Consider the following 27,876-nt stretch of genomic DNA (forward strand, 5'->3'; position numbering starts at 1 on the left):
CAGGTCACAATCCCAATAGATTGATTTGAACTCATGAGCTTTCGAAGCACTGTTCCTTCATCAGGTGAAGTGATGAAGGAGCAGCACTGATGAAGGAGCAATGTTCCCAAAGCTTGGGATTTCAAATAAACCTGTTGGACTGTAACCTGGGGTTGTGTGACTTCTGACTTCTTCAACTGCGCATTCATGTTGAACTTGATGGGATACTTTATCCAACTCGGTGTAGTTAAATCATATTGCTTGGAGGGGTTCATTTGAAACCTTCCCGGAGGTGAATTCAACAAGATTGAACAATTCAAAGTTACTCAATTCTAAACTTACATCAAGACCGGTAGTCATAGAGAGGTACAGCACGGAAACAGATCCTTCAGTCCAACTCGTCTACGCTGACCAGATATTCTAAATTAATCTAGTCCCATTTGCCAGCACTTGGCCCAAATCCCTCTAACTCTTTCGATTCATGTCCCCAACCAAATGTCTTTTAAATTCTGTAATTCTACCAGCCTCCTCCACTTCCTCTGGCAGCTTATTCCATACACGCACCACACTCTGCATGAAAAGTTTTCCCTTTAGGTCCCTTTTAAATCTTTCCCCTCTCACTCTAAACCTATGCCCTCTCGTTCTAACAACCTCCTGATAAATCATTTCTGATGGAGATGTCAATGTTTCGGGTAGAACCCTTCTTCAGTCCTGAGGGATAATACCTGAAATGCTGACTTCTCCACCTCCTGGTGCTACCTGCCTTGTTGTGCCCAGCCTCCTGTTTGTCTATTTTAGATTCCAGCATCTGAAGTTTGTTTATTTTGTCTCTAACAAATGGTGGAGCAGATTCGATGGGTCAAAATAGCCTAACTTCTGCTCCAATGGTCTTGTGGTCTTTGGATTGTGCGGGTCCTGGGATCAATGAGCAGCAGCGCCCACTGGAAGCAATGTTCACAGAATTATAGAATCCCTGCAGTGTGGAAACAGGCCCTTCTGCCCAACAAGTTCACAGTGACCCTTTGAAGAGTAACTCACCCAGACACATTCTCCTACCCTATCACTCTACACTTACCCCTAACTAATGCACCACACCTGTACACTATGGGACTATTTAGCTTGGCCAATTCGCCCAAATATGCGCATGTTTGGACTTTGGGAAGATACTGGAGCACGCGGAGGAAACGCACACAGACACTGGTGATCGGGGATAGTGCAAACTCTCCACAGACAGTCACCCTGAGGATGAAATCTGCGTCCCTGGTGTTATGAGGCAGCAGTGCTAACCAATGAGCCACCACCACTCCCAAACCCCCCCCCCTCCCCCAGTAGAAAACAAAAAAGCCTATCAGCTCTCCCACTGCACCCACTGTCAGAAAGGGCAGGAGGTTCAGTCCTGGGGGTGACCCTCAGCAGTGTTACCGGCAGAATCTGATTGTTGGGAGCACTGGTGCCTCCGCTGGTGCTTGTTCAAGCTGCAGGACATTGTGAACCTCTGCCCACATTCGGGGCAGGCAAACGGCCTCTCCCCAGTGTGGACCCGCTGGTGCGTCAGTAGAGTGGAGGAGACAGCAAAGCCCTTCCCGCACTCGAGGCAGGTGAATGGCCTCTCCCCAGTGTGGACCCACCGATGTGTCAGCAGGTGGGAGACCTGGGTAAAGCCCTTCCCGCACTCAGAGCAGCTGAAGGGCCTTTCCCCAGTGTGGACCCGCCGGTGCTTCAGCAGGTCGGAAGAGCGTGTAAAGCACTTCCCGCAGACAGAGCAGGCGAATGGCCTGTCGCCGGTGTGGACCCGCCGGTGGATCAGCAGGTCAGAAGAATTGCTGAAGGCCTTCCCACATTTGGGGCAGGGGAAAGGCTTCTCACCGGTGTGGACCCGCCGGTGAATCACGAGGTGGGAGGAGCGAGTGAACACCTTCCCACAATCTGGGCAACGGAAGGGCCTCTCCCCTGTGTGCACCCGCTGGTGCCTCATCAGGGCAGAGGAATCGCTGAAGGCCTTCCCGCACTTGAGGCAGCTGAAGGGCCTCTCCCCTGTGTGAACCCGCAAGTGCCTCAGCCGGGCGGAGGAATCGCTGAAGCTCTTTCTGCACTCAGGGCAGCTGAAGGGCCTCTCCCCTGTGTGCACCCGTCGGTGCCTCAGAAGGGCAGCGGAATCACTGAACGCCTTCCCGCACTCAGGACAGGAGAATGGCTTCTCCCTGGTGTGACTGCGCCGATGTGTCTCCAGGGCAGACGGGACACGGAAGCCTTTCCCGCAGTCGCCACACTTCCATGGTTTCTCCATGGCCGAAGCTACAGTTGCATACAAACGCGTGTATGTCCCCTCCCTGCCTTGAATTCCTCTATCCAGCCAGATAACTGATTCAGGCTCCACACTCAGTGCGTTGCTGCAACAGTAGGGTCTCTCTTCCAGTCCCACTGATGCTGAAAACGTACTGAAACAGGAACCAATTGGATCATAGTTGAAAATTGTTGCAGTCCCGATGGATTGAGTGGCTCACAAATGCTGGAGAATCAGAGTCAAAAACTATGGGTCAGGCAGCATCTGAGGAGCAGGAGAGTCAATGGTTCAGGCATAAGCCCTTCATGTGTTGATTTTGAAACTTCATCTTCAGATCAAATACTCTGAAAAGAGATTACAAAAGTCATCACTGTCAGTCCAGGGTAGAAATTCAGAACTAGCAATTCTACTTTCGCAGAACATTCTTTTCTTTTGTTATTCCACAAAACTGAAAGCACCATCCCACTCTCTCTCTCTCTCTCTCTGTTCTCACTCCATTCTAATTCTCCTGAAAGTGCTGATTCAGGATCTGACAGGGACAGAAGAGCAAAACAGTCACAACTGACATCTCTCTGAATTTTGGATACCTCCACCTGAAACTTAATATCTTCCACGACATTGGGATACTGTTGAGAGTGAGTATGTCTGATTTTGGGAAGCAAAAATATAGTGTGTACATTCAGGATGAACTGCAATTCAGCTTCTTGACAAACAACCAAACGCAAAATGGTTAACGTGCCCCCACGGGGGTGGGGGAGTTTTGGAATGAGACATCAAGGCAATGATACGAGAGAGAAACTGAACAGACTGAAGTGGCAAACCAGAGTCATCTAGATATATAGCACAGACAAAGGCCCTTTGGTCCAACTAGTCTATGCTGACCAGATATCCTCACCGAATCTCGGTCTCATTTGCCAGCGTTTGGCCCATATCCTTCTAAACCCTTCCTATTCATATACACATCCAGATGCCTTTAAATATATTAGGATTATGCCAGCATCCACTACTTCCTCTGGCAGCTCTTTCCTTACATGCACCATCTTCTGCATGAATTGCCCTTTAGGCCCCTTTTAAATCTCTTCACCCCCCCCCCCCAAATCTATTATTCTTTAGTTCTGGATTTCCAGAGAAGTGACCTTGTCTATTTACCCTATCCATGCCTCTCTTGATTTTATAAACAATGGAAGGATCAACGGCTCAGGGCGGGGATGGGGTGGGGGGGCGGGGGGGGGGAAGGGAGGGAGGGGGAGGAAGCCGAATGTGCTGGAGCCAATGCGGAAGAAGAGGACACAAAACCTTGAAGTTGAAATGAGGAACACTGCATGTGCTGTACTTGTACCTGTTGCATTTATTTGTGGGAATCAAATGCATTTTAAAAATAAAAACAAACAAGATATCTACATCTCCCCTTTCCCAATCTGCCAATGCTGTTCTGGACACAGAGTGAGAGAATTGGGAGCAGGAGTTGGCCATTTGGTCTTTTGAGCCTGCACCAGCATTGAACAGATCTTAACTGGATATGAATATACCTACAGCCAGGTGGATAGACTGGGATTTCTTTCAGTGGAGCAGAGGAGATTGAGAGGTGAGGTTATAGAGGATTATAAAATCATGAGGGGTACAGATGAGGTGAACGGCAGGTCTCCTTTTACTAGGGTGGGGCTTTCAAGATAAGGGAGCAAATTTTGAAGGTGAGAGGAGAAAGATTTAAAAAAAAAGACATGAAGAGCTCCATTTTTTTCACACAGAGAGTGGTTTGTGCGTGGAATGGGTGTCCAGAGGAAATGGTGGATGCAGGTACAGTTACAATGTTTAATAGACATTTGGATAAGCACATGAATAGGAAAGGTTCAGAGGGATATGGGCCAATCACGGGCAAATGGGACTAGTTGGGTTTGAAAACATAGTCAGCATAGACTAGTTGGACTGAAGGGTCTATTTCTGTGCTGTATGACCCTGTAGGTGTTCTGTACTGGTCTTAAAACCATTTTCTTGGAAATCCAAGATGGCGGTGGTTTGAGTGGTCTGCCACCCCCCCCCCCCACCTCATTAACCATCTGTAAGAGAAAAAAAATTGCTAATAGAAATTTACTGAACATCTGGAGCTGCTATAATTGTGGTTTGACAGCTTTAAGACCATAAGGAAAGCAAATGAAGGAAAGGAGCCGACAGGGGTGCAGCAGGCAGGGCATTCTCCTACTGCATCAGGGGTGCCTGGAGCCAATGCTCAAACTCCCAGGGCCGTCCCTTTGGATTTAATGGAGCAGCAGCAGTTACTCTCGGAGATGGCAAACTCTGAGATAAGATTGAAGCAGCAGTGGAACCACTATCTACCACGCTGGAAAAGCATAAACAGAAAATTCAAATGTTGGATCGAAGAGAATAGGCAGTGGAGGAGAGGACCGTGGCATCGGAGACCGTGGCAGAGGTCTCAGGAGGAAGGATCCAAACGCTGGAAGACCAGGTTCGGGTCCTTCAGGAGCAAGGGGACGACGACCTGGAAAACAAAAGTAGAAGAAAAATCTTACAGCTCGTGGGTCTTCCGGAATGCAAGGAAGGTGAAGACCTCGTTGGATTCCTGGGGCTGGAGTCGGAGTCGGGTCTGTTGAGTGTGGGGCGGGCCCACTTGATCGAAATGCGGTCAGGGCCGGACCCGCGCCCCCGCACGGTCCGAGTGCAACTCCTGCATTATAAAGAAAAACAGTTCGTGATTGAAACAGCAAGAAGACTGGTAAGAGATCCAGAGGCCTTAATGCACAAAGGCTCAAGAATAATGTGTTTTCAGGACTTCTAGGGAGCCTGGATTAAGAACAGAAGAGCATTTGATGAAGTGAAGAGAAAATTAAGGGATCTGAACATTCAATATTACTTGAGGTACCTGGCCGTGTTGCATTTCTCTCATGGAGGGACGGTATATAATTTTGATTCAACAGAAAAGGCGAAGGGCTTTGTGAATTCACTGAATTAAAGGACTCAGGTCGGGGTGAAGGCGGGACATCATTACAGACAATGCTACTTTTTGCCCCTTTTTGTTGTGGTTATCGGCTTTATATGTACTGCCTTCATGTAAAACTGGAATTATTTAGTAAAACGGTCGGTTAGGTATTGTCTGAGGCCTTTTTTTCACTGCTGTCCTTTTGTTTTTGGATTGGGGTGGCGATATCTGTGGTTAAGATGTATGGAGAAGGGGTGTGGGGAGATGGGCAACCATTGTTAACTCTCAGAATGTAAATAACATGCTTTTTTCAATCTGTGAATTGCCTGGCGCTTGGGGCACAGCCTCAGCGGGAAGGAGCCGGGATGGTGGCAAGGGTGGGGTGGGGGGGGGGTGAGTTCTCTACATAATTGGGGTTATTTGAGTGTTTACTTAAGTTATATGTGGTTGTTAGATTTTTATTTCTAGTAGTTTTTTAATAGGAGTAGTTTTTAGACTTTATCCAGTTAATGTCTTTGCCGCTCACCACACCTCAGATAAGCTTCCTCCTCTTGGATAACCACAGGCTGCCCTGGATGACCATGGCTACTGATTCATTCAGGTGGTGCACCTAGAATGTAAAAGGGAGCCATTCCCCCATTAAAAAGATGCTGTTAATCCTTAGAAAGGGAAGGGTGGACATCACCCTGCTGCAAGAGACACATTTAAATGATAAGGAACATCTAAAACTGCAGCGGGGGCGGGGGGGGGGGGGGGGGGGGGGGGGGGTTATGATCGGGTATTCTTCTCCTCCTTTAGCTCCAAGTGTAGAGGAGTGGCTATACTGGTAAGAATGAACCTCCCTGTCCAGGTAATTGAGCAAATTAAGGATGAACATGGATGGTCTATCATTCTTACAGCTCTAACACATGGAGAAGAGTATGGCATCCTGAATGTATATCGTCCCCCGGTGCACCCTCTTAAATTTCTAATTGATGCAGTTGCTAAATTAGTAAGTCTAGGGTGCGCCGCATGGTCATTGGAGAAGATTTTAATCGCCTAATAGATCCCGAGGTAGACAGGGTGCCAAGGGGCCAGGCAGATACACCTACACAACCTAAGCAGTTGGTGGACATGTGTGAGGAGTTGGGATTAGTGGATGTGTGGAGACATCTCCACCCTAATGGAAGAGACTTTACTTTCTCTTCCGACCCACACAAGTACCACATGGGAACTGACACTTTTTAATGCCATTGGATTGCTTGAACAGAACATTGGCTTGTGAAATTGGCAATATAGGTGTCTCGGACCATGTGCCAGTGTATTTAGATGGTAAAGTCAAGGGTGGTGGAATGGATGCACAGCACTGGTGCATGGACCCATTCCTGTTAAGGGGTAGCAAATCCGTTGAGTACAGCAGAAGAGAGTTCAAGGCCTTCTGGGATATCAACCCAGGTACGGCCAGTAATCCAGCAATACTGTGGGAGGCCACTAAGGCATATTTATGAGGCCTGATTATTTCGTATTCCAACAAATGGAAGGAGGCAGAGGGAGGAGCAAAATCAGATGCTGGAGACCCGGCTGCAGATAGCTGTGGAAGCATATTATAATAGGCCTTCTCTGGTCAAGCTGCAGCTCTCTGGACTGCTCTCGACTCATTGCACACACAGGTGGCAAAAAAAGGGTCTCCTTTGCTGAACAAAGATTGTTTGAATCTGGAGATAAGCCAAGTCGATATCTGGCTAGAAAGAAAAATGCTTCCCAATCTTTTATGTCTGTTAGAGAGAAGGCTGGCACAGTTACCAGTGAGTTGAAGAAGATCAATGTTAGATTTATGGAATACTTTGCACAGTAATATCGGTCAGAGGGAGACGAACACGGTGCAGCGAGGATGCAGTCCTTTTTTGAGGACCTGCACCTCCCCAGTATAAAGGCAGAACAGGTTTCCCTGTTGAATGGGCCTATTACGATACAGGAGGTGCAGGAAGCAATAAAGCATCCCACTGGGGTCAGATAGATTCCCAAGTGAATTCTATAAGGAATTCATAAATGTGTTCGTGGAGCCGCCTCTGGGGATGTATTGCTGTTCATATACACAGGATTGTCTTCTGCACTCTCTTAAGGAGGCTAATATCTCCCTCATTTTAAACGAGGGGAAAGAGCCTGAAGAATGTGCTTCACACAGACCCTGTTGAATTTAAATTTTAAAATTGTTACCAAGATGCTGGCCCTGAGGTTGGAAAATGTGTTGCGCTAAATTATGAAAGATGAATAGACGGGTTTTGTCAAGGGCTGTAGCTCCTCCAACAATATCAGGAGGGTACTGACCATAGTGCAGGTATGCCAGCAAAGATTGATCCCGGGTTCAGTGTCTCCCTAGACGCAGAAAAGGCGTTTGACCAGATAGAATGGCCGTACCTATTTGGGATCCTACAGCGTTTTGGTTTGGGGGGATCCTTTGGTCGATGGGTGGTGGAGTTGCATAATGGTCCTAAGGCAAACATCATCACAAACTGCACTAAGTCAGATTACTTTAATACTGGGAGAGGTAGTCGACAGGGGTGTCCTCTTTCACCACTGCTACTTACCTTGGCAATTGAGCCATTAGCTGGGGCTGTCAGGAGAGATCCTGAAATAGTGGGGCCAGGGGTGTGAATGGGCGGGAATAAGATCACCCTATAAGGTGATGACATCCACTTCTCCTTGGCCAATCCGGAGGAGTCCGTTCCTCGATTGATTCAAACAATTAATGTATCTGGAGTTTTTCGGGCTGCGGGATCAACTTTACAAAATCGGAAGCCGTGCCAGTGGGGGGCATTAATGGAGGTGCCTGATCTGAAGGATGGAATGAAGTTCCTGTTTAGACGGTCGTCAAAAGGGTTTTTGTATTTGGGAATTTTTATTACCCCTGCCTTCCACCAGCTGTATAAAGCTAACTATGTACAATTACTGGAGTGGATAAAATGGTAGGGGGGGGGGGGGAGGGGAGGGGGGGGGTCGGTGGTGGTCGTGGACCTTCTAGACTTGGAGATATCAAATAAGTGCTTTGTTAACAAATGTGGGTGACAGGGCACGGGGGGGGGGGTTCAGGGTCGATTTGGCTTGACATTGAAGCTTTGCAGTCCCCTAGTTAATCTATTATTCATGGATAAGATGAAATCCATGACCGAGCAGTGTAAGAGTCCAATCATTTTAAATACGGTGAAAGCCTGGAAGATAATGAGGCAAGACAAGGGCAATTGGCTGAAGACCTCGCCATTTACCCCATTGGCGGGAGCCCAAGGATTTCAATCTGGGGCAATGAACTCTGGCTTTAAGTCATGGGAGAATAAGGGAATCTTCTGTCTGGGAAACTTATTTGAGGCGGAGATCTTGATGTTATTTAGCCAGCTAAGTCAGAATTATGGATTGTCTAATAGGAACGTTTTCCGGTACTTTCAGGTAAGGGATTATATACAGAGGAAGACCACGCTCCTGGCTCAGCTTTACAGGCCACATGTGGAGAAAAGAGTGCTCCGGTGTACGGGTGCTCTTTCAGTTAGTATTTTGCATCACTTACAGAAGGGATGTGCCTTAGGGATGTGGACGGACTCTGTAGGACATGGAATCGGGAGCTAGGAGAGGATATTTAATTGGAAGTATGGGAATATATATGGGAAAATGTGAGGAAAATTTCAATATGTAACAAAGCAGAGGTCATGCAATTGAAGATTTTACACAGGGCTCATTTGGCGCAAGAGAGGCGAGCGAAGTTCAAGAGAGGAGCGTCACCAGGGGGTCCCAAATGTAAAATTAGTATAGGCATTCTCCCACACTTTTGTAAGATCCAGAGATACTGGAGTGCTTGGTAAGAACATCCTGAGGATTGAAGTTCTTTTGCTCTCTCTGGGGGAACACGGGAAGAGACTGTGTAACCTTCTTACCCACTGTGCCAGGAAGCACATTTTAATGAATTGGCCATTGGAAATGCCCCCAGGTCTTATGGGGTGGCGTATGCTGGTGATGGAGCATCTCCCCCAAGACTACCTCACAAATATGGTGCACCACAAAACGGAATAATTTTACAAGACATGGCGGCCCTTTCTAAATTATATTGATGCAGACTTTCCAGCAATATTAATTAGGGGTGTGGTACAGCCATGGGAATCAGTCTGGGCACCCGTGGGGCCCTGGGAGGGGGAGATTGGGGGAAAAGAATATTGGGAAAATGACTGGTGCTTACAGGATTGGGAGCCTCAGTGGAGGTGTGGTGAGTGAAATAGAATAAAGTAATGTGATATAATCTAATTTAAGTTAATGTGCATTCAGTTTACTTTAATTTTTATTTAATTTGATTATAGTTTAGCTTAAGCTCAGCAGATATGATTGTTCTGGTAGGGGAGTAGTTAGTTCATTATTAATAGCATTGTGATATGACATTGTTGTATTGCCTCTATCTTTCTGTACTTTGGTTTAGTTCTTTTCTGTGTCTAGATGTTTTGTAAAGGATTTGAAAAAGTTTACAATAAAATATTTTTTAAAAACCTTGCCTTCCCCCATAACTATTTTTGACATTTAAAAGTCAGATGAACTCAGCAGGAGGACATTTCTGAACTCAATTTCTCTTGCTAATATACCATTTGCCTTGGTCATTGCTTGCTGCACCTATGTGACAACTGGCATTGACTGAAGTAGAAAGCCTGAGTAGAAAGCAGCTGAGGCACCTTTGTACATCCACACATCATTCCTGATGAAGTGCTTGTGTCCAAAATGTTGACTCTCCTGCACCTCGGATGGTGCCTGACCTGCTGTGCTTTGTCAGGACCACACTTTTCAACTCTGAGCCCCAGCATCTGCAGTCCTCACTTGCTCCACATCCCAATATATCACCATTTGAACAATGCATCTCCTTTCTGCTTTTATTTCACAGGACAGGCTACAACTGCACACTGTGTTACTGCATTTGCCACGTGTTTGCTAATTAAGACACAGACATGAACCAACTTTGCTGAAAGTCGAGTTGAACACGAGAATGGAAAAGGGGGTGAGAAAAATGTGTTGTACTCACAGATGTTGGATAGAGGAAAGAAGTTGCAGTTGGGGTAAGGCTCAATCTTCATTCAGAGATAGAGGAGCAGCATCGACACCAACACAAACTCATGATCCAACTTCCGCATTCAGACAATGGGGGCAGGCTCCTTCCGGTCCTCCAGCACTTTCCATTGGCCCATCAAAACAATGTCGCGCGTCGTTCCCGCTGACAGCAAAGAGCATGCGTAGTATTCTGCTGACACCGAGAAGCATGCGCAGTGCTTGCTGACACCGAGAAGCATGCGCAGTATGCCAAGTGGAGTTGCCGGTGTAACTGATAAATTTTCAGTGTCCAAATGCCAGTCAGAAAAAAGAAACGTTAGAGCCACAATCTGTTTTGTTTCCCTGGAGCTCAACACTTTATTCCTTTTTCATTTTGTCTGGCTGCTCAACATTTGTATGTCTTTTCCCCAGAGTAGAGGAAGTCCAAAACTAGAGAGGCATACGTATAAGGTGAGAGGGGAAAGGTTCAAAAGGGACCGAAGAGCGTGGTATAGGTATGGAATGAGCTACCAGAGGCAGTGGTCAAGGCTGGTACAATTCCAACATTTAAAAGGCATTTGGATGGGTATATGAATAGGAAGAGTTGAGAGGTATATGGGCCAAATGGTGGCAAATGGATCACTAGATTAATTTAGGATATATGGTCGGCGTGGACCGAAAGGTTTCTTTCCGTGCTGTGCAACTCTATGGCTCTATTTCTACACAATTTAAACCAATTTCATAAGACTAGGATTCGGCCCTTGCACCCTTCCAGCCTGTCCTCAACTGTGGCATAACTACACAGATTTTTATGGAAATTTCTGAAAGATGGCTGCAGCTTTTTTTTCAACAATTGAATATGCTTTCAGACTTTACCGATGTTTCTGAGTACATCGCTTTAGCTATTCTCAATGTTAAAGATCAGCTATTTCTCGAATCAACCCCTCCTGTCTCCCAGGTAGAGTCATTACCATCCATTCTCTCTCTATGCTTAGAGGTCTCGAGGCAGGAGAAAGGATGGGGTTGGGGGTGCGGGGTCAGAGATTGGACAGTAGGCAGAGGCTTGGAGGGAAAAACAAAAAGAAAATGGACACGGGGACAGACCATCGGGGATAGAGAAAGCCTGGAGGTGCACAGGTTGGGGGGTAGAGGGATTGGCAGAGAGAGAGAATAGGGGGCTGCAGAATGTGAAGCGAGAGGAATTGGGGGTTGCAGAGTGTGGGGGGAGAAAGAGCAAAAATGAATGCCAGGAGAGGGTGGGGGAAGAGAGTGGGGGGAGAGAGAGAATGAGTGTGGGGAGAGGGACTGGATACAGGAAGGCAGAGGGTGGGGAGAAAGAGAAGGGGAATGAATGGGGGAGAGAGGGTAGATGAGAGACTGGACGGGGGCAGAGGGTATGGAGATAGAATGGAGGGGGTTGCAGAGAGTGGGGTAAGAAACAAGAGGGTGCAGAGGGTGAGATATGTGTGTGAGAGAGAGAAGAGACGGGAAGCTAGGGATAGTGAGAGAGAATGGACGGGGGCACTATAGGTGGCGATGGGTAAATGGACAGGGGACGCTGAGGGGATGATTGGGTCTTGATTCAATGGGGAGGTGGTGAATGCATACCACCCAGTCCCACCATCCCCCCCACTCCCAGGATCCACTTCTCTGTACATGTGCAGTGCAGATTTTTGTAAATGACACTACATGGAGTCTGGAACACTGTGTGAGCGCAGTCACCCTCACGTCCTGGCATCAGCAAACCACTGCCTTTCTCTTTTAAAAACTAAATAAAGACATGGGCGACATACTGGGGATGGAAGAACTGGCTGAGAAACTGAACTGAGAGTCAGCGCTTTCAAGAGAGGGGAGCTGGGCAAAAACAGGAGGACGGAAGGATGAATTCGGTTTGGAATCCATTGAAAGGTGGAGGAATTGGGAGACAGATTTTGGGTAGAACATAGAGAAGGATGTCCCGTACAAACCAGAATTCTCTCATCTTATTTTCTGCCCTGCACTGACAGCAGTGATCTGATCTCTCAAGGTATTAGCAGAGAAAGAGATTTGCTGTTCAGGAATGCACAAGGAATTTACTCAGGGCCTGAATATCAGCAGCATTTGAATCCAGGAGGGGAAATGTTTGTCTGCTGGAAATTATTCCAAACTTGACATGCATCGAGAAGCCCCGCGATTACAGACAGCCTGCGTGGGAGTGCCCCAGTGTTCTGACTGTGGAGAGAACTTGAACTCTTTGGCAAAATTTGGACTGGGTATTCTCACTGTAGATGAGCCCTTCATTGGATCGTTGAGGCTGCCAAGACACACTGACCCCTACACCGTGGCAACTCTGTGGAAGCAAATTCAATTTCTCAAATGGACTGAAGTGTTTCCACAGGCTCTATGTAGGGGCTCTATGATTCCCCCAACATGTCTGCAGCCTGGCTTTCTTTGCTCCATCTCTCTGAGCCGAAGGTCCTCCAGCATGTGTTTTCCCTAGTTTCCAACACCCAGAACCTCCCACCTCCTGCAAATCAAAAGATAAGTCCCACTCTGCCCTCTCCAGTCTGTGTTGTGCAACTGCTTAATCAATTTTAGTGGACCAGCAGAGGCTGAGAGCCAAGTTCGGAACCCATAAGGATGGCCTCAACCAGGACCTTGGGTTCATGTCACATGACAGGTAACCCCACTTCACTGTCACTCTCTCTCACACACACACAAAGCACATACACTCACATTCACACAGACCCCTCTCTCAGACACACACATGTACCCCAGACACTCACACCCTCTCAGGCTGATACTCTGTCTCACACACACACACTTTATCAAGCATGCACACACACACACACAAAGAGACTCTCTCATGCACATGCCCACACTCTCACCCTCTTATGCACGCACACTTACATATCAGGCTTTGGGGTGACTTTGAATGTGCAGAATTATATTTGCAGATCTATTATATTTTGCTCAGAAAGTACACAATCTACAGGCAGTCAATCCATGTGAGATTTTATAAATTTCTACTTTGGAAATAGAACCAGTCTGATTCAAGTTTGATATACAGACCTTAAGTTGTCTCGAGAATGTGTTTTCAAAGTTCTGGGATTTACATATTAATGAACCAAAACCTGCAACCCATTCTAAAAGAGAAAAGACTTAACAACAATCTAGGTTTATTCAATATATCATTTCTGTTGCATGAAGCTGCAACCTTTTGCGATAAATTCTCTTATGGTCCTGCTCCACAAACACCTGATGAAGGAGCAGTGTTCCAAAAGTTAGTGCTGCCAAATAAACATGTTGGACTATAACCTGGTGTTGTATGATTTTTAACTTTGTTCCTTGTGAATACATCCCACACCTCCCAGTGCTGCCAGTAAACCTTACAATGCCGATGAAACGATGCGGTACCTGCATTCCGGAAAAATTTACAATATCTAACAGTACTAGCTACTCATCCACTGCTCATTCTGATACATCACATTGGAAACTTAGGGCAGGAGTTTGAAAGAAATGAGCAGCTTTAAAACAAAAACCTGTTGGATCTCACAGCTTTCAATGAGAGTCTGAGACCGGGGTTAAGTTCTGTTTAACCCAACTTTGCCACCCAACTTTGTTACAGCTTCAGATCTCCCCAGCAAAAAAGTGTATGAAAAGTAGCCTTTGTTTTGAAAAAAAGCAGCTCAAAGTGCACACACTCCTCCCAACTCCACTTCCTTTACTGTTGGTCAGCTGAGTTGTCCCTTTATAATTGGATCCTTGATCCAGCCTTAAGCCGAAGGACATATCGCCTCACTCAGCAATTTCAATCCAACGAAATTACTGCCACTCAATTGCCGTGTGTGTGTGTGTGGGTTTGGGGGGGGGGGGGGGGGGGCGGGGAAGGGCTGTTAAAAGTCAGCCACACAGCTGTGGGTCTGGAGTCACGTGTAGAACAGACCGGGTAAAGGATGCAGCTGGGATGACTGAGTGAATCCTTTCCCACAAGGGCAGTTTCCTTCCCTAAAAAGGGCATGAGTGAATCAGATGAGAGATTTTCCCCCTGAAAATGGTTTCATCATGAGATTCTAAACTCCAGATTTCTGACCGAATTCCAATTCTGCAACCTGGCACAGCAGGATTTGAATCTGGCAGTTCCCAGAATTGGGTTGAAAGTCCAGTCGATAATGACACTCAGCCGTCATTCCTTCAATCCCCCTGCGATGGCACGTGAACTCGCAGGTGGGAGGAGCGGGTGAAGCCCTTTCCACACTGAGAGCAGATGGATGGCCTCTCCCCAGTGTGGACCCTTTGATGGATCAGCAGTGTAGATGACTGAGTGAACCCCTTCCCACACACGGAGCATGTGAATGGCCTCTCCCCGGTGTGGATCCGCTGGTGCCTCCGCACGTTGCTCACATGACTGAAGTTCTTCCCACACTTGGGGCAGGTGAACCCAGTGTGGACCCGCTGGTGGGTCAGCAGAGAGTAAGAATCGACAAATCCCTTCCCACACTCAGAGCAGGTGAACAGCCTCTCCCCCACTGAACTCGCTGGTGTTTCAGGAGGTGGATGCATGATAAATCACTGCCCACACTGAGAGCAGGAGAACGGCCTCTCCCCCGTGTGGACCCGCTGGTGTGTCTGCAGCCGGGACGACTGAGTGAATCCTTTCCCACAATGACAGGTGAATGGCCCCTCCCTGGTATGAACTGCACAGCCAACTGAAACTCTTCCCGCACACTGAGCAGGAGAACGGCGTCTCCCCAGTGTGAACATGTCTGTGGGTGTCAAGCGCTGATGGGAAAGGGAATTATTTCCCACAGTCCCCACATTTCCACGGTTTCCCCTTTGGAGGAAGCTTTCCTTGTTTCACTCTGGGTTTGAAATTTAAAACAGAGTGGGTACACAGTCTCTCCCCAACGTGAGGGATGAGATTTTGATTCCCCAAACTGAGTAAATGGTTTGAAGCACTTTTCACAGTCAGTGCACTGAATCTCCCTCACTCGGGTGTCTCAGTATTCTTCGAGGAGAAAGTGAGGACTGCAGATGTGGGAGATCAGAGCTGACAATGTGTTGCTGAAGAAGGGCTCGTGCCCGAAACGTCGATTCTCCTGCTCCTTGGATGCTGCCTGACCTGCTGCGCTTTTCCAGCAACACATTTTCAGCTCTGTCTCAGTATTCTTCCGGCCACAGCACTGTCCAAAATCTCTCAAGCAGACAAAAACAAACATTTCTTCTCGAATTAAATGGCTGCTGACATTCAAGTCCCAATGAATCAAGTGGCTCTGTCAGAAGTTGATGTATCATTTGTTTCCAGATTTCTTTCTGCATGTCTTCCTGCAAAAAAAAACACTAATTAATTGATCACTGTCAGTACGATTAAATGAACATAACATCGGTGGCAATACCTGTAGATTGCTAGATGCCTGCTGATCATATATTACGCAGGACACAGAAAGCCCTCATGCAGCCAGATAGCCTTAGGTGTGAATGAAGATAAACGTCATTTAGATGACAATGACCTGGACAAAGCTGCCGACAAAGGTGCTGGAAATGGAGCTGAATCAAGGATGTGATAATGAAATGTCAAAGCTGTTTGAGAAAAGAAAGCCGGTAAAGTTGCTGAATGACTTCCTGCTGGCCTAGTATATAAAAAAGATGGCAATAAATATATGCCATAAATCCATTACTGCATTAGAATGTTAAAAATCATAGCCACGAAGCTTTTACAACAGCCAACAATATCAGATACACACGATATGAAGCAACATGCGTCTACATTTTATATCAATGTGCCAATCCCTTAAAAACTGCTCAGTTCCATGAGAAACTACCCTTTTAATTGTGAACATGAGGAAAGAAGCAATCCTTTTCCAGGGTGCAAACTCTATATGTGCCAAACTGAGGGAATGCACAATGAAAATACCTTTGAGACAGAGAGCATCTGAGCACCTTTGGAGAGTCTGCTCCTTTCCTGGATTCACTCCAGTTACCACAAGTAAATAGTGTCCCCCTGTCACTCTCTCTAGCCCCCCTCCACCTCCCCCGCCCCCAGATAAAGAATGGAAAGGGGGAGACATTGCTTTGCTCCCAGATGTTGTCCAGAGGGCGGGGGCTTCACTATGAAACTGACAGGGCTACTTACATGTTGTGACATCCACAATGGCAAGTGGGTTGGGGGGTGGGGGGGGGTTGGGGGTGACAGTGGGCCCATACTGCACCTGCGCTGCCCTGCGGCTGAGGTATGTGGGGAGGGGAAGACACTTACAAGCTCCCTTTGCTCTCCTCCAAGTCAATGCAGTTTGAGTTCAACCAAAGCAGGTGATTTAATTTTAGCTTCACACTCACAGAAAGCCACCTTCTCTGTGAATCCAGCACTTTATTTTCCCTCCACTCCATGGAAATACTGATTTGTGAGACTCCAGGATTGAAGTTGCTACCGTATCTGCTACAGGGTGTTGGGTAAAAACTGTTTATTTTATGAACCATTTCAACTCAAACCCATCCTTGCCATTCAACTACTAATGTGTGGGATGAACTTCCTGAGGAAGTGGAGGATCCAGATACAATTCAAAGACATTTGTTTCAGTACGTGAATAGGAAAGGTTTGGAGGGATATAGGCCAGGAGCAGGCAGGAGAGATTGGTTTAGATTGGGATTATGGTTGGCATGGACTGGTTGGACCAAAGGTCCGTTTCCAAGCTGTATGACTCGACGGTAAGTTCATAGTTCCTTGAAAGTGGAGTCACAGGTAGACAGGACAGTACAGAAGGTGTTTGGTATGCTTGCGTTTTTTTTCGTCAGTGCACTGGATGTAGGATTGGGAGGTCATGTTGCGACCGTAGAAGACATTGGTTAGGCCAGGTTTGGAGTGTTGCAAGCAATTCTGGTACCAGTGATCCCACCTGACACATCATAAACCAGAGATAGTGACTGAAATTGATTCTGATACAGAATCAAATAATTAAATCCCTGCAGTGCAGGAAGAGGCCATTTGGCCCATTGAATGCATTGGGTATAGGAGTTGGGAGGTCACGTTGCAGCTGTACAGGACATTGGTTCAGCCACTTTAGGAATGTTGCATTCGATTCTGGTCTCCCTGCTCTAGGATAGGAAAACTGTTGTGAAATCTGAAAGGGCACAGAAAAGATTGATAAGGATGTCACCAGGGTTGGAGGGTTTATGGTATAAAGAGAGGCTGAATAGGATGGGGCTGTTTCTCTGGAGTGTCGGAGGCTCAGGGTGACCTTAAAGAGGTTCGTAAAGTCATAAGGGGCATGGATAGAGTAAATGGTCCAAAGGAAGTGGTGGAGTCTGGTACAATTAAAACATTTAAAAGGCATCTGGATGAGTGTGTGAATAAGAAGGGTTTGGAGGGATATGGGTGAAATGCTGGCAAATAGGTCACTAGATTTATATAGGAAAGCATAGATGTGTTGGATTAAAAAGTCTGTTTGTATACCTCTATGTATATTTGTTAACAGATGCTTTATTTCTGTTGATGTAAATATCGTTATAAATCATAGCTGGGTACTAATACTTAGATGCAAGGGAGAGGGAATTTCTCAAGTGGGGCACAAGAAGAATCCTGGGAGATCCCTAATTCTGGTTTACAATCTAATAAACAAACTTTAAGCATGAGCACCAAATGTTCGTTTATGTCTAATTTTGTTTCATTGTCCTTGTTTTATTCCCTGCTACGATGACCCAAACAGCCTGGATGGTTGACAGGCTAAGAGATGTGGGTTGGGCCTTGATTGACTGAATGTTTTATTATTCTGGAAGCTGTAAAAGGGGGTCAAAGGCTTCAGCAGAAGTCCAGCAGAGCTGAGAACAGATGACATTTCACTCTGTGGGAACAGGGAGATCAACAGGAGAACAGTGAAATCAGGATCTGAAATCTGAGCTGACACCATACTTCTGTGATCTGTGCTTCGATTAGCAGGGCCAACCCTCTACCTTTACAGACCTTCCCATTCAATTTGAATACCATGTACCCAGTCAATATTCAGGATCCAATCCTTGGCATCGTGAAGCCATGCCTCTGTCAGGAGTCTTAGATCATATTCTCTTCAATGTGTACAGTCAATTCATCCACTTTTGTTACAATGCAGCACACATTCAGACATACAGTCTTCAGTTTCGATTGTTGTGATCTTTTCAATCCAGTTTTGATTGTTGGGACATTTACTCTCCTTGTCCCTTTCTATCATTCTCTAATGTTCATTTTCCACATCATTACATTGCTCACCTGTCTTGATTTGAATTGACCGTGAGAAATGCAGGTTTATACATTCACAGGAATAGAAACAGGAGTAGGCCATTTGGCCCATTGAGCCTACTCCACTATTCATAAAGATCATGGATGACCAATCCATCGTCTCAGCTCCACTTATCTGCACTATCCCGACTACCCTAAATTCCTCCCTTGCAAAATCCCGTCGAACTGTGTCTTGAATATGGTTACTACTCTTGCTTCCTTGGACAAGGAATTCCATGGCTTCACCACTCTCTGGGAAAGGAATTTCTCCACCTCTATCTACTCCACTCCCTCTAATCTTGTGACCTAGTCTCACCTACCAGCAGAAATGACTAGATAAACTGGGGCTGGGTGGCATGCTCTTTGGATGGGTCAGTGTGGATTTGATGGGATGAATGGCCGGTTTCCACACAGGAGGGCTTCTATGATTAACCGCAGTTGTGTGTGCCCCAGATCACAAACCCAGAATCTCCCACCTTCTACAAATGGAAAGACAAGTCCCACCCTGCCCTCTTGTGTGTGTGTTATCTAACTGCTTAATAATTTCTCGTGAATACAGCTCACACCTCCTGCTGCTGCCAGTAACCTTTACAATGCTAATGAAACAATGCAATACCTGCAGTACTGAAAATCGTAAGGCTTCTAATGATACCAGTTACTGATTCACTGTTCCTTCTGATGTACAGCATTGGAAATATAATGGTAGAGGCTGAATGCAATGAGCAGTTTAAAACAAAAACCCACCTAACCCTTCACTCGGCTCAGGACGCTTTACTTAAAACACTTCTTCCTCACATTTCAACAACTTCCCATTTTCCACCAAAATCCTAGATGAACTCATTCACTCAACTGCTGTCTCACAAATGAAAGATTTCATTGTAGCTTCTGCTCCCAGTAAGGGCAAAACATCTTTGAAAGTTGCTCTGAAAGTCCAGTATTCACAACGACATTTCTGCTTTCCTTCAGTTGAAAGTGTCTGTGCTGACCAGATATTCCGAATTAACATAGTCCCATTTGGCAGCACTTAGCCTGTATCCCTCTCAATTCACCCTACTGCCAGATGCCTTTTAAAATATTGTAATTATACCAGCCTCCACCACTTCCTCTGGCAGCTCATTCCATGCTCGATTCACCCTCGGTGTGAGATAGTTGTCCATAAGGTTCCTTTTAAATATTTCCCCTCTCACCTCAAACCTATGCCCTCTAGTTTTGGACTCCCCTACTATGTAGAAAAGCTCTTGGCTATTCACCCTATCCATGCTCCTTATGAACTTCTAAAAGTCACCCCTCGGCCTCCAATGCTCCAGGGAAAACAGCCCCGACCTATTTAGCCTCTCCATATAGCTCAAACCCTCCAACTCTGGCAGTAGCCTTGTAAATCTTTGTCAAACCCTTTCAAAGGTTCACAACACTTTTCCTGTAGCAGGGTAACCAGAACTGAACACAGTATTCCAAAAGTGGCCTAATCAATGTCCAGTACAGGGGCAACATGACCTCCCAACATCTGCACGGAAATGCACTGACTTATAAAAGCAAGCATAACATACTACATTCTTCGCTAGCCTGTCTACCTGCGACTCCACTTTCAAGAAAATATGAAGCAGCACTCCAACTTATCTTTATTCAACAACACACCCCATTAACTTTGCAGATCCTGCCCTGATCTGTCTTTCCAAAATCCAAATTTCAAAATGGGGCTGAAAATCTTAATTGACGTGATTGAATGGTGGAGTAGATCTGATGGGCTGAATGTCCTAATTTCAGCAACTATGTTGTATGTTCTCTAGTTGTCCTGGACACAGAGGGAGAGAATTGGGAGCAGGAATAGGTCATTTGGCCGTTCCAGTCGGCACCAGCATTCAACAGTTCACAACTGGACATGAGTATACCTGCATCCAGGTGGATAGGCTGGGAGTTTTTTCAGGATAAAGTGAGGACTGCAGATGCTGGAGATCAGAGCTGAAAATGTGTTGCTGGAAAAGCTCAGCAGGTCAGGCAGCATCCAAGGAATAGGAGAATCGACGTTTCAGGCATCAGCCCTTCTTCAGGAATGAGGAAAGTGTGTCCAGCAGGCTAAAATAAAAGGAAGGGAGGAGGGACTTGGGGGTGGGGCGTTGGGAATGTGATAGGTGGAGGGAGGTCAAGGTGAGGGTGATAGGCCGGAGTGGGGTGGGGGCGGAGAGGTCAGGAAGAAGATTGCAGGTTAGGAAGGCGGTGCTGAGTTTGAGGGATTTGACTGAGGCAAGGTGGGGCGAGGGGAAATGAGGAAACTGGAGAAATCTGAGTTCATCCCTTGTGGTTGGAGGGTTCCCAGGCGGAAGATGAGGCGCTCTTCCTCCAACCGTCGTGTTGCCATGGTCTGGCGATGAAGGAGTCCAAGGACCTGCATGTCCTTGGTGGAGTGGGAGTGGGAGTTGAAGTGTTGGGCTACGGGGTGGTTGGGTTGGTTGGTCCGGGTGTCCCAGAGGTGTTCTCTGAAACGTTCTGCAAGTAGGCGGCCTGTCTGCGTTTTGGCTGAAAAAAATCTTCCTTATCTCATCCCAGCATTTCTTGCCACAGAGAACTGTGCAGCAGAGTTCATGTATATATTTCCTTGTATGGTATTTTGTAAATAACATTCGTTTGCTGGTTGTTTGTATCGTGTATTTCAGGTTCATTAGCCGCTGATCAAGTGTGTTGGTAGGTTTGTGGGCCACCATGATGCTGAGAGGGTTGAGTTGTCCGGACATCATTTCCCAGATGTCTTTAACGTAAAGTAATGTGGCTAGATTTTCTGCAGACGTTGTGTCTGCTTGTGTCAGTTTGTTGATGTGAAATCATCACACTGGGTTTATTGGGTAGGCAAAAGTGAGGACTGCAGATGCTGGAAACCAGAGTTTAGATCAGAGTGGTGCTGGAAAAGCACAGCAGGTCAGACAGTTTCCGAGGAGCAGGAAAATCGACGTTTCGGGCAAAAGCCCTTCATCAGGAATAAAGGCAGGACCCCTCCAGGGTAGAGAGATAAATTGGGGGTTGCTGGGCCGAAGGGAGCAAAAAGTACAATAGGTGAAATGGGGGTGGGGATGGAGGTGACACGTCAGAGGAGGGTGGAGCGGATAGGTGGGAAGGGAGATTGGCAGGTAGGACAGGCCATGAGGATAACGCTGAGATGGAAGGTTGGAACTTAGGTAAGGTGTGGGAGGGTAAATGAGGAAACTGCTGAAGTCCGCATTGATGGCCTGGGATTGAATGTCTCTGAGGTGGTCTCGTGGTTTGGCTTCGGCGCTCTTACCGCCGCTGTCTGGGAAGCAATTTTCGGGGGGTTTATAGGTTGCCCGTTCTTCTCAAATGCGCTGCACAGTTATTTATTGATCTTCGTAGTTCCTGGGTGCTGCAGTGTGTCGTGGCTCGTTGAGATACTGTCCTAATTCAGATTTGTTTGTATGTGTCGGGATGATTGCTTCTGTCGTTAAGTTCTTGGTTCGCGTGCGTTGTTTTCCGGTAGACGCTGTTTTGAATTTACCATTGACTGTTCGCTCTACTGTGACATCTAGAAATGGCACTTTGTTGTTGTTCTCCTCTTTTGTGAATTTTATGCCAGTAAGGAGATTGTTGATGGTGTTGTAGGTTTCCTCTAATTTGTTTCATTTTTTGATGACAAAAGTGTCATTGCTGTACCAGTCCCAAAGTTTGGGTTGGATCGTCGAAAGGGCTGTTTGTTCGAGTCTCTGCATTATTGCTTCTGCTAGGAATCCTGATACTGTTGGTTTCATGGGTGTTTCGTTGATTTGTTTGTCGGGCTTGTTACTGGATATGAAGTGGATGGTAAGGCACAGTTGAACGAGATTGACAGTGCTATCTTTGCTGATGAAGTTGGTGCTGTGTTTGTATCTTTGGTTCTTCGAGTAGTGTCTTCAGTTTTCTTTGGCCACGTTGATGTTAATGGATTGAATAGGGCTGTTATGTCAAAGGACATCATTATTCCATCCCCTTCTATCTTTGTGTCTTTGGCGTTCAGGAATTCTTGGATGGAGTAAATGGTGTGGTGTGAATCTTCGACTTGGTTGTTTTAGTCTTCAGTAGAGGCCTTTGACTAGTCTGTGTATTGGTGTTCCAAGTAGTGAGACTATGGGCCTGAGGGGGTTTGGGGGGCGGGGGGGGGGGGGCTCCTGGTTTGTAAAGGAGGAGAACAACAACAAAGTGCCATTCCTAGATGTCACAGTAGATCGAACAGTCAATGGGGAACTTCAAACTAGCATCTACAGAAAAACAACACACACAAACCAAATACTTAACCACAGAAGCAATCATCCCAACACCCACAAACGAAGCTGCATCAGGACATTATTTCAACGAGCCACGACACACTGCAGCACAGAGAAACTACGAAGAACAAAAGAGAAATACGTATATAGTGTATTTAAGGAGAACGCGTCCCCAATAAAACCAGTCCGCCCATTTCTCATTGATGCTTCCAAGCTGACTCTCAAAAATTCGGTTTTTCCCACCATTCTTTCCTGTTTATTTTTTGTGGGTTTTTTTAAAGCTTCCTCTGACTGAGTTGTGAAGTTATGTTGTGGCTGTACAGGACATTGGTTAGACCACTTTTGGAATATTGTGTGTAATTCTGGTCTCCCTCCTATCAGAAGGATATTGTGAAATTTGAAAGGGTTCTGAAGCACCAATGGGTCCACAGAGGGGAAGAGGCCCTTCTGCTGCCCTGAGTGTGGGAAGGCCTTCAACAATTCCTCCGCCCTGCTGAAGCACCAGTGTGTCCACCCTGGGGAGAGGCCCTTCAGCTCGCCCAAGTGTGGGAAGAGGTTCATATTTTCCTGCAACTTGTGGAAGCACCAGCAGGGGCACCAACGCTCCCAGCAATCAGATCCCACCGGTTACGCTGCCTTGGGTCACCCCCCAGGATTGATCATCCTGCCAGAGGGTGCAGTGGGAGAGTAGGTGGGCTGTTTTTGTTTTCTGTTGGACTGCAATTGCCTCCCCTACACCCCACAACCACAACCCCATGGTGGCTCACGAATTGCACTGCTGCCTCATGGCACCAAGAACCCAGGAATAATTCCACCGTTCGGGATCTGTGTGCAATTTAGGGAGGGTAGGAAAATGGATCTGACTGGGTTACTCTTCGGAAGATCAGTGCAGATGTGTTGGGCTGAAGGACCTGTTTCCACATTGTAGGAGTTCTACGATCCTATGAGCTTTGCTGTCAGTGGACAATGCTGCTCATTGAGCCAGGGACTGCACATTGCCAAATGAAATGATCCAGAGGAACCTAAGACCGCAAGACCATCAGAGCAGAAGTTAGGCCATTAGGCCTGTCGAGTCAACTCTGTCATTCGTTAGTGACAAAAGTAGCGCAGATGAGATTAGCGTCAGTGTGAAAACAGGCCATTTGTCTCAACAAGTCCACACCGACCCTCCGAAGGGTAACCCATTGAGACCCATTTCCCTCTGACTAATGTACCTAACTCTATGGGCAATTAAGCATGGCCAATCCAGAAGACCTGCACATCTTTGGTTTATGGAAGAAAACAGGATCACCCAGAGAAAGCCCACACAGACGCTGGGAGAAAGTGCAAACTCCTCACATACAGCCACCCAAGGCTGCAATCAAACCTGGGCCCCTGGCACTATGAGGCTGCAGTGGTAACCACTGAGCCACTACATACTGCGTGCAAAAGAAGGAAAGCAAGAGGTTGGGAGAATACAGCAAGCCAGGCAGCACCAGGATGTGGAGTAGTCAGCGTTTTGGGTATTAACCCTTCTTCAGGACTGAAACGTTGACTTCTCTATGAGAAACGATTTACGAGAATGTTGCTGGGGGTTGGAGGATTTGAACTACAGGGAGAGGCTGAATAGGCTGGGACTGTTTTCACTGGACCATCAGAGGCAGAGGAGTGACCTAGTAGAGGTTACAAAATCATGAGGGGCATGGACAGGGTAATAGACAAGGTCTTTTCCCTGGGATGGGGGAGTCCAGAACTAGAGGGCAGAGGTTTAGGGTAAGAGGCAAAATATATTAAAGGGACAACTTCATCATGCAGAGGGTGGGATATATATGAAATGAGCTGTCAGAGTATATGGGTCAGGTGCTGTCAAATGGGAGTAGATTAATATAGGATATCAGGTCAGCATGGACAAGTTGGACCGAAGGGTCTGTTTCCATGCTGTACGTGTCTCTGACTACTGGTCCTGATGTAACTTTAAAATAGAGTCCAAGTAACTTTGAATAGTTCAATCTTGTTGAGCTCATCTCCTGAAAAGTTTCAGATGAATCCCTCTGAGAGATACTGTTTAAACATGCTGAGTTGGACAAAGTATCCCATCAAGTTCAACATAAACAAAGGAGTCAGAAGTCAGAACTACAAGGGAACCAGAACTGAGAGAGATCTAGGGTTGCGGGTTATTAGCTCCTAGAAAATGGGGTCGTGGGCAGACAGGGTGGTAAAGAAGGCTTTTGGCATGCTTGCTTTCATTGGTCAGAGCATTGAGCACATGAGTTGGGACGTCTTGTTGCAGCTGTCACACATGCCACACAACAACGATAGGCGTGGCCCTGCCCCCCTCTGACTGGCTGTCCCTTTGAATATCTGGGGGAAGATTAGACCCACCTGCCTGTGTGTGGCTCATATGTACTTATCCAAATAATTTTAAACAATGTAACATTACCTGCATACACCACTTCCTCTGACAGTTCATTCTTCACACGAACCACCTTCAATGTAAAAAACGTTGCCCCCACCCCCGTCCTTTTTAAATCTCTCATCTTAAAAATATACTCCCAAACTTTGAACTCCCCTATCCTTCAGGAAAAGACAGTGGTTATTCACCTTAGCGTTGTCCCTGATGACTTCATAAACCTCCATAACCTCCATCCTCAACCTTCTACACTCCAGTGAAAAAAGTCCCAGCCTATGCCGTCCATAAATCATTCTGGCAACATCGTAGTTAAAAAAAAAGGTGAGCTTTAAGAATTGACTGAAAGGGCAGTGAAGATTCAACCAGCTGACAGTGGATCTTGAAATCACATGTAGATCAGGTTCGGACAGCAGGAAACCAGATAAGTTTTTACAACAAACCACAACAGTTTCATCATTAGACTCTTAATTCCAGATTTATATTGAATCCAGATTCCACCATCTGCCGTGGTAGATTTTGAACCCAGGTCCCCAGAACATTACCTGGGTGAATAGTCTGGTGACAAGAAAGTCAGCCATCACCTCCACTGGACACATTGGCTTATTGTGTTTAGAGGTAACAAAGGAGCAAGAGGTTTCAGCAGCTGCTAAGTTGTTGATATTACACAAGGGAACATCAGCACTCTCATTAATGGCACATACTGAAGCCAGGACCCTGTTTCAGAGGTAAGGGCTCGGGAACCATACGAAATAGGAACAGCAAAATTCCATTCAACCCCTTGAGCCTGCTTCTCCATTCAATAGGATTGTGGCTGATCTGACATTCTCCACATGCAGTTTCCTGCTCTTTTCCTGTAACTGTTTATCCCCCGACTGATCACGAATCTGGTAAAAACAATGACTGCAGATGCTGAAAACCAAATACTGGATTAGTGGTGCTGGAAGAGCACAGCGATCCTAGTTTTAAGTGTGACATGAAGGCTGTCAACAGAGTTATTGGGACGGGGGAGGGGGGAGCTCAGGTCGAACTTGGGGACTAAAACAATGGCTTCACACTTCACAATATTTAACTAAGGGAATGTTTATAGTTTATAGCTAAAAATTCCTGAAGAAGGGCTCATGCCCGAAACGTGGGTTCTCCTGCTCATGGGATGCTGCCTGACCTGCTGCGCTTTTCCAGAACACGTTTTCTGCTCTGATCTCCAGCATCTTCAGTCCTGACTTTCTCCGAGAGAATCCCATGGAGTCTCACAGAGTGACACAGATGTACACCACGGAAACAGACCCTTCAGTCCAACTCGTCCATGCAGCCCAGATATCCTAACCTAATCTAGTCCCATATGCCAGCACTTGGCACAAATCCCCATAAAACCTTCCTATTCATATACACATCCAGATGCATTTTAAATGCTGTAATGATACAGCCTCCATCACTTACTCCAGCAGCTCATGCCATCCATGCATCACCCTCTGCGTGAAAAGGATGCCACTTAAGTCCCTTCTATATCTTTCCCCTCCCATCCCTAAAACTATGCCCTGTCGTTCTGGACTCCCCCATCCCAGGGAAAAGAACTTCTCTATTTGCCCTCTCCATATTCCTCATGATTATATAAACCTCTATAAGGTCACCCCTTAGCATCCGACGCTCCAGAGAAAACAGACTATTCAGCCTCGCCCTATAGCCCAACCCTCCAATCCTGGCAACATCCTTGTAAATCTTTTCTGCACCTTTTCTAGTCTCACAACATCTTTCCAATAGGAACCAGACCAAAATTATATGCAATATTCCAAACGTGGCCTGACCAAAATTCTGTACAGTGGCAACATGAGCTCCCAACATCTATCCTCGATGCTCTGACCAACAAAGGAACGCACACCAAACGCTTTCTTTACTACCCAATCTGCCTGCGTCTTTACTTTTAAGGAACTATCAACCTGAACTCCAAGGTCTCTTTGCTCAGCAACACTTCCAAGGAACTTACCATTAAGTGTAAAAGTCCTGCTCTGATTTGGTTTTCCAAAATGCAGCACCTCATATTTATCTACATTAACTTCCATCTGCCACTTCTCAGCCCATTGGCCCATCTGATCAACGTTCCGTTGTAATCTGAGGTAACCTTCTTTGCTGTCCACTACACCTCCAATTTTGGTGTGATCTACAAACTTACTAATGATACCTCCTCCGTTCACATACAAATCATTTATATAACTGACAAAAACTAGCGAACCCAGCATCGATCCTTGTGATACACCATTGGTCACAGGCCTTCAGTCTGAAAAGCAACCTTCCATCACCACCCTCTGTCTTCTTTCTTCTAGCCAGTTCTGTATCCAAATGGCTCGTTGTCCCTGCATGCCATGCGATTAAACCTTGCGCACCAGTCTCCCATGAGGAACCTTGATGAACGCCTTCCTGAAGTCCATATAGATCACATCCATTGCTCTGCCCTCATCAATCCACTTTGTACTTCTTCAAGAAACTCAATCATGTTCGTAAGACATGATTTCCCAAGCATAAAGCCATGCTGACTATCCCTAATCAATTCTTCCCTTTCCAAGTGCATGTAAACTCTATCTCTCAGGATTCTCTCCAAAAACTTGCCCGTCACGGATGTCTGGCTCACCGGTCTATAGTTCCCTGGCTTTTCCTTACCGCCTTTCTTAAATAGTAGCACCATGTTAGTCACCCTCTAGCCTTCCGGCACCTCACCTGTGACTATTGATGATACAAATATCTCATTGAGAGGCCCAGCAATCACTTCCCCAGTTTCCCATAGAGTGAAAGGGT

The 27,876-nt window shown here is 46.4% G+C and overlaps 1 protein-coding gene across 3 annotated transcripts; it reads right to left on the reverse strand.

Annotated features, from left to right (window-relative positions):
• Positions 1-1,299: 1,299 nt before the first annotated feature.
• LOC140460251 (uncharacterized) lies at positions 1,300-10,325 on the reverse strand. 3 transcript variants are annotated; one of them, XM_072554693.1, is made up of 4 exons: positions 10,225-10,300; positions 5,725-5,808; positions 4,792-4,946; positions 1,300-2,607 (listed from the first exon to the last, which is right to left on the reverse strand). In XM_072554693.1, the coding sequence occupies exon 4, from the start codon at positions 2,264-2,266 to the stop codon at positions 1,370-1,372; it is 897 nt and encodes a 298-aa protein (XP_072410794.1). In that variant the 5' UTR covers positions 2,267-2,607; positions 4,792-4,946; positions 5,725-5,808; positions 10,225-10,300; the 3' UTR covers positions 1,300-1,369. The 3 variants fall into 3 exon arrangements, with proteins under 3 accessions (XP_072410794.1, XP_072410793.1, XP_072410795.1); XM_072554692.1 differs by lacking the exon at positions 5,725-5,808 and having other exon boundaries at positions 10,225-10,325; XM_072554694.1 differs by lacking the exons at positions 4,792-4,946; positions 5,725-5,808.
• Positions 10,326-27,876: the final 17,551 nt, after the last annotated feature.

The sequence above is a fragment of the Chiloscyllium punctatum genome, chromosome 36 (assembly GCF_047496795.1).
Source record: "Chiloscyllium punctatum isolate Juve2018m chromosome 36, sChiPun1.3, whole genome shotgun sequence".
Lineage (NCBI taxonomy): Eukaryota > Metazoa > Chordata > Chondrichthyes > Orectolobiformes > Hemiscylliidae > Chiloscyllium > Chiloscyllium punctatum.

What these genes read in the sequence shown, in the direction of transcription:
- LOC140460251 (XM_072554692.1), bottom strand. Translation starts at nt 2,266, where the DNA reads ATGGAGAAACCATGGAAGTGTGGCGACTGCGGGAAAGGCTTCCGTGTC.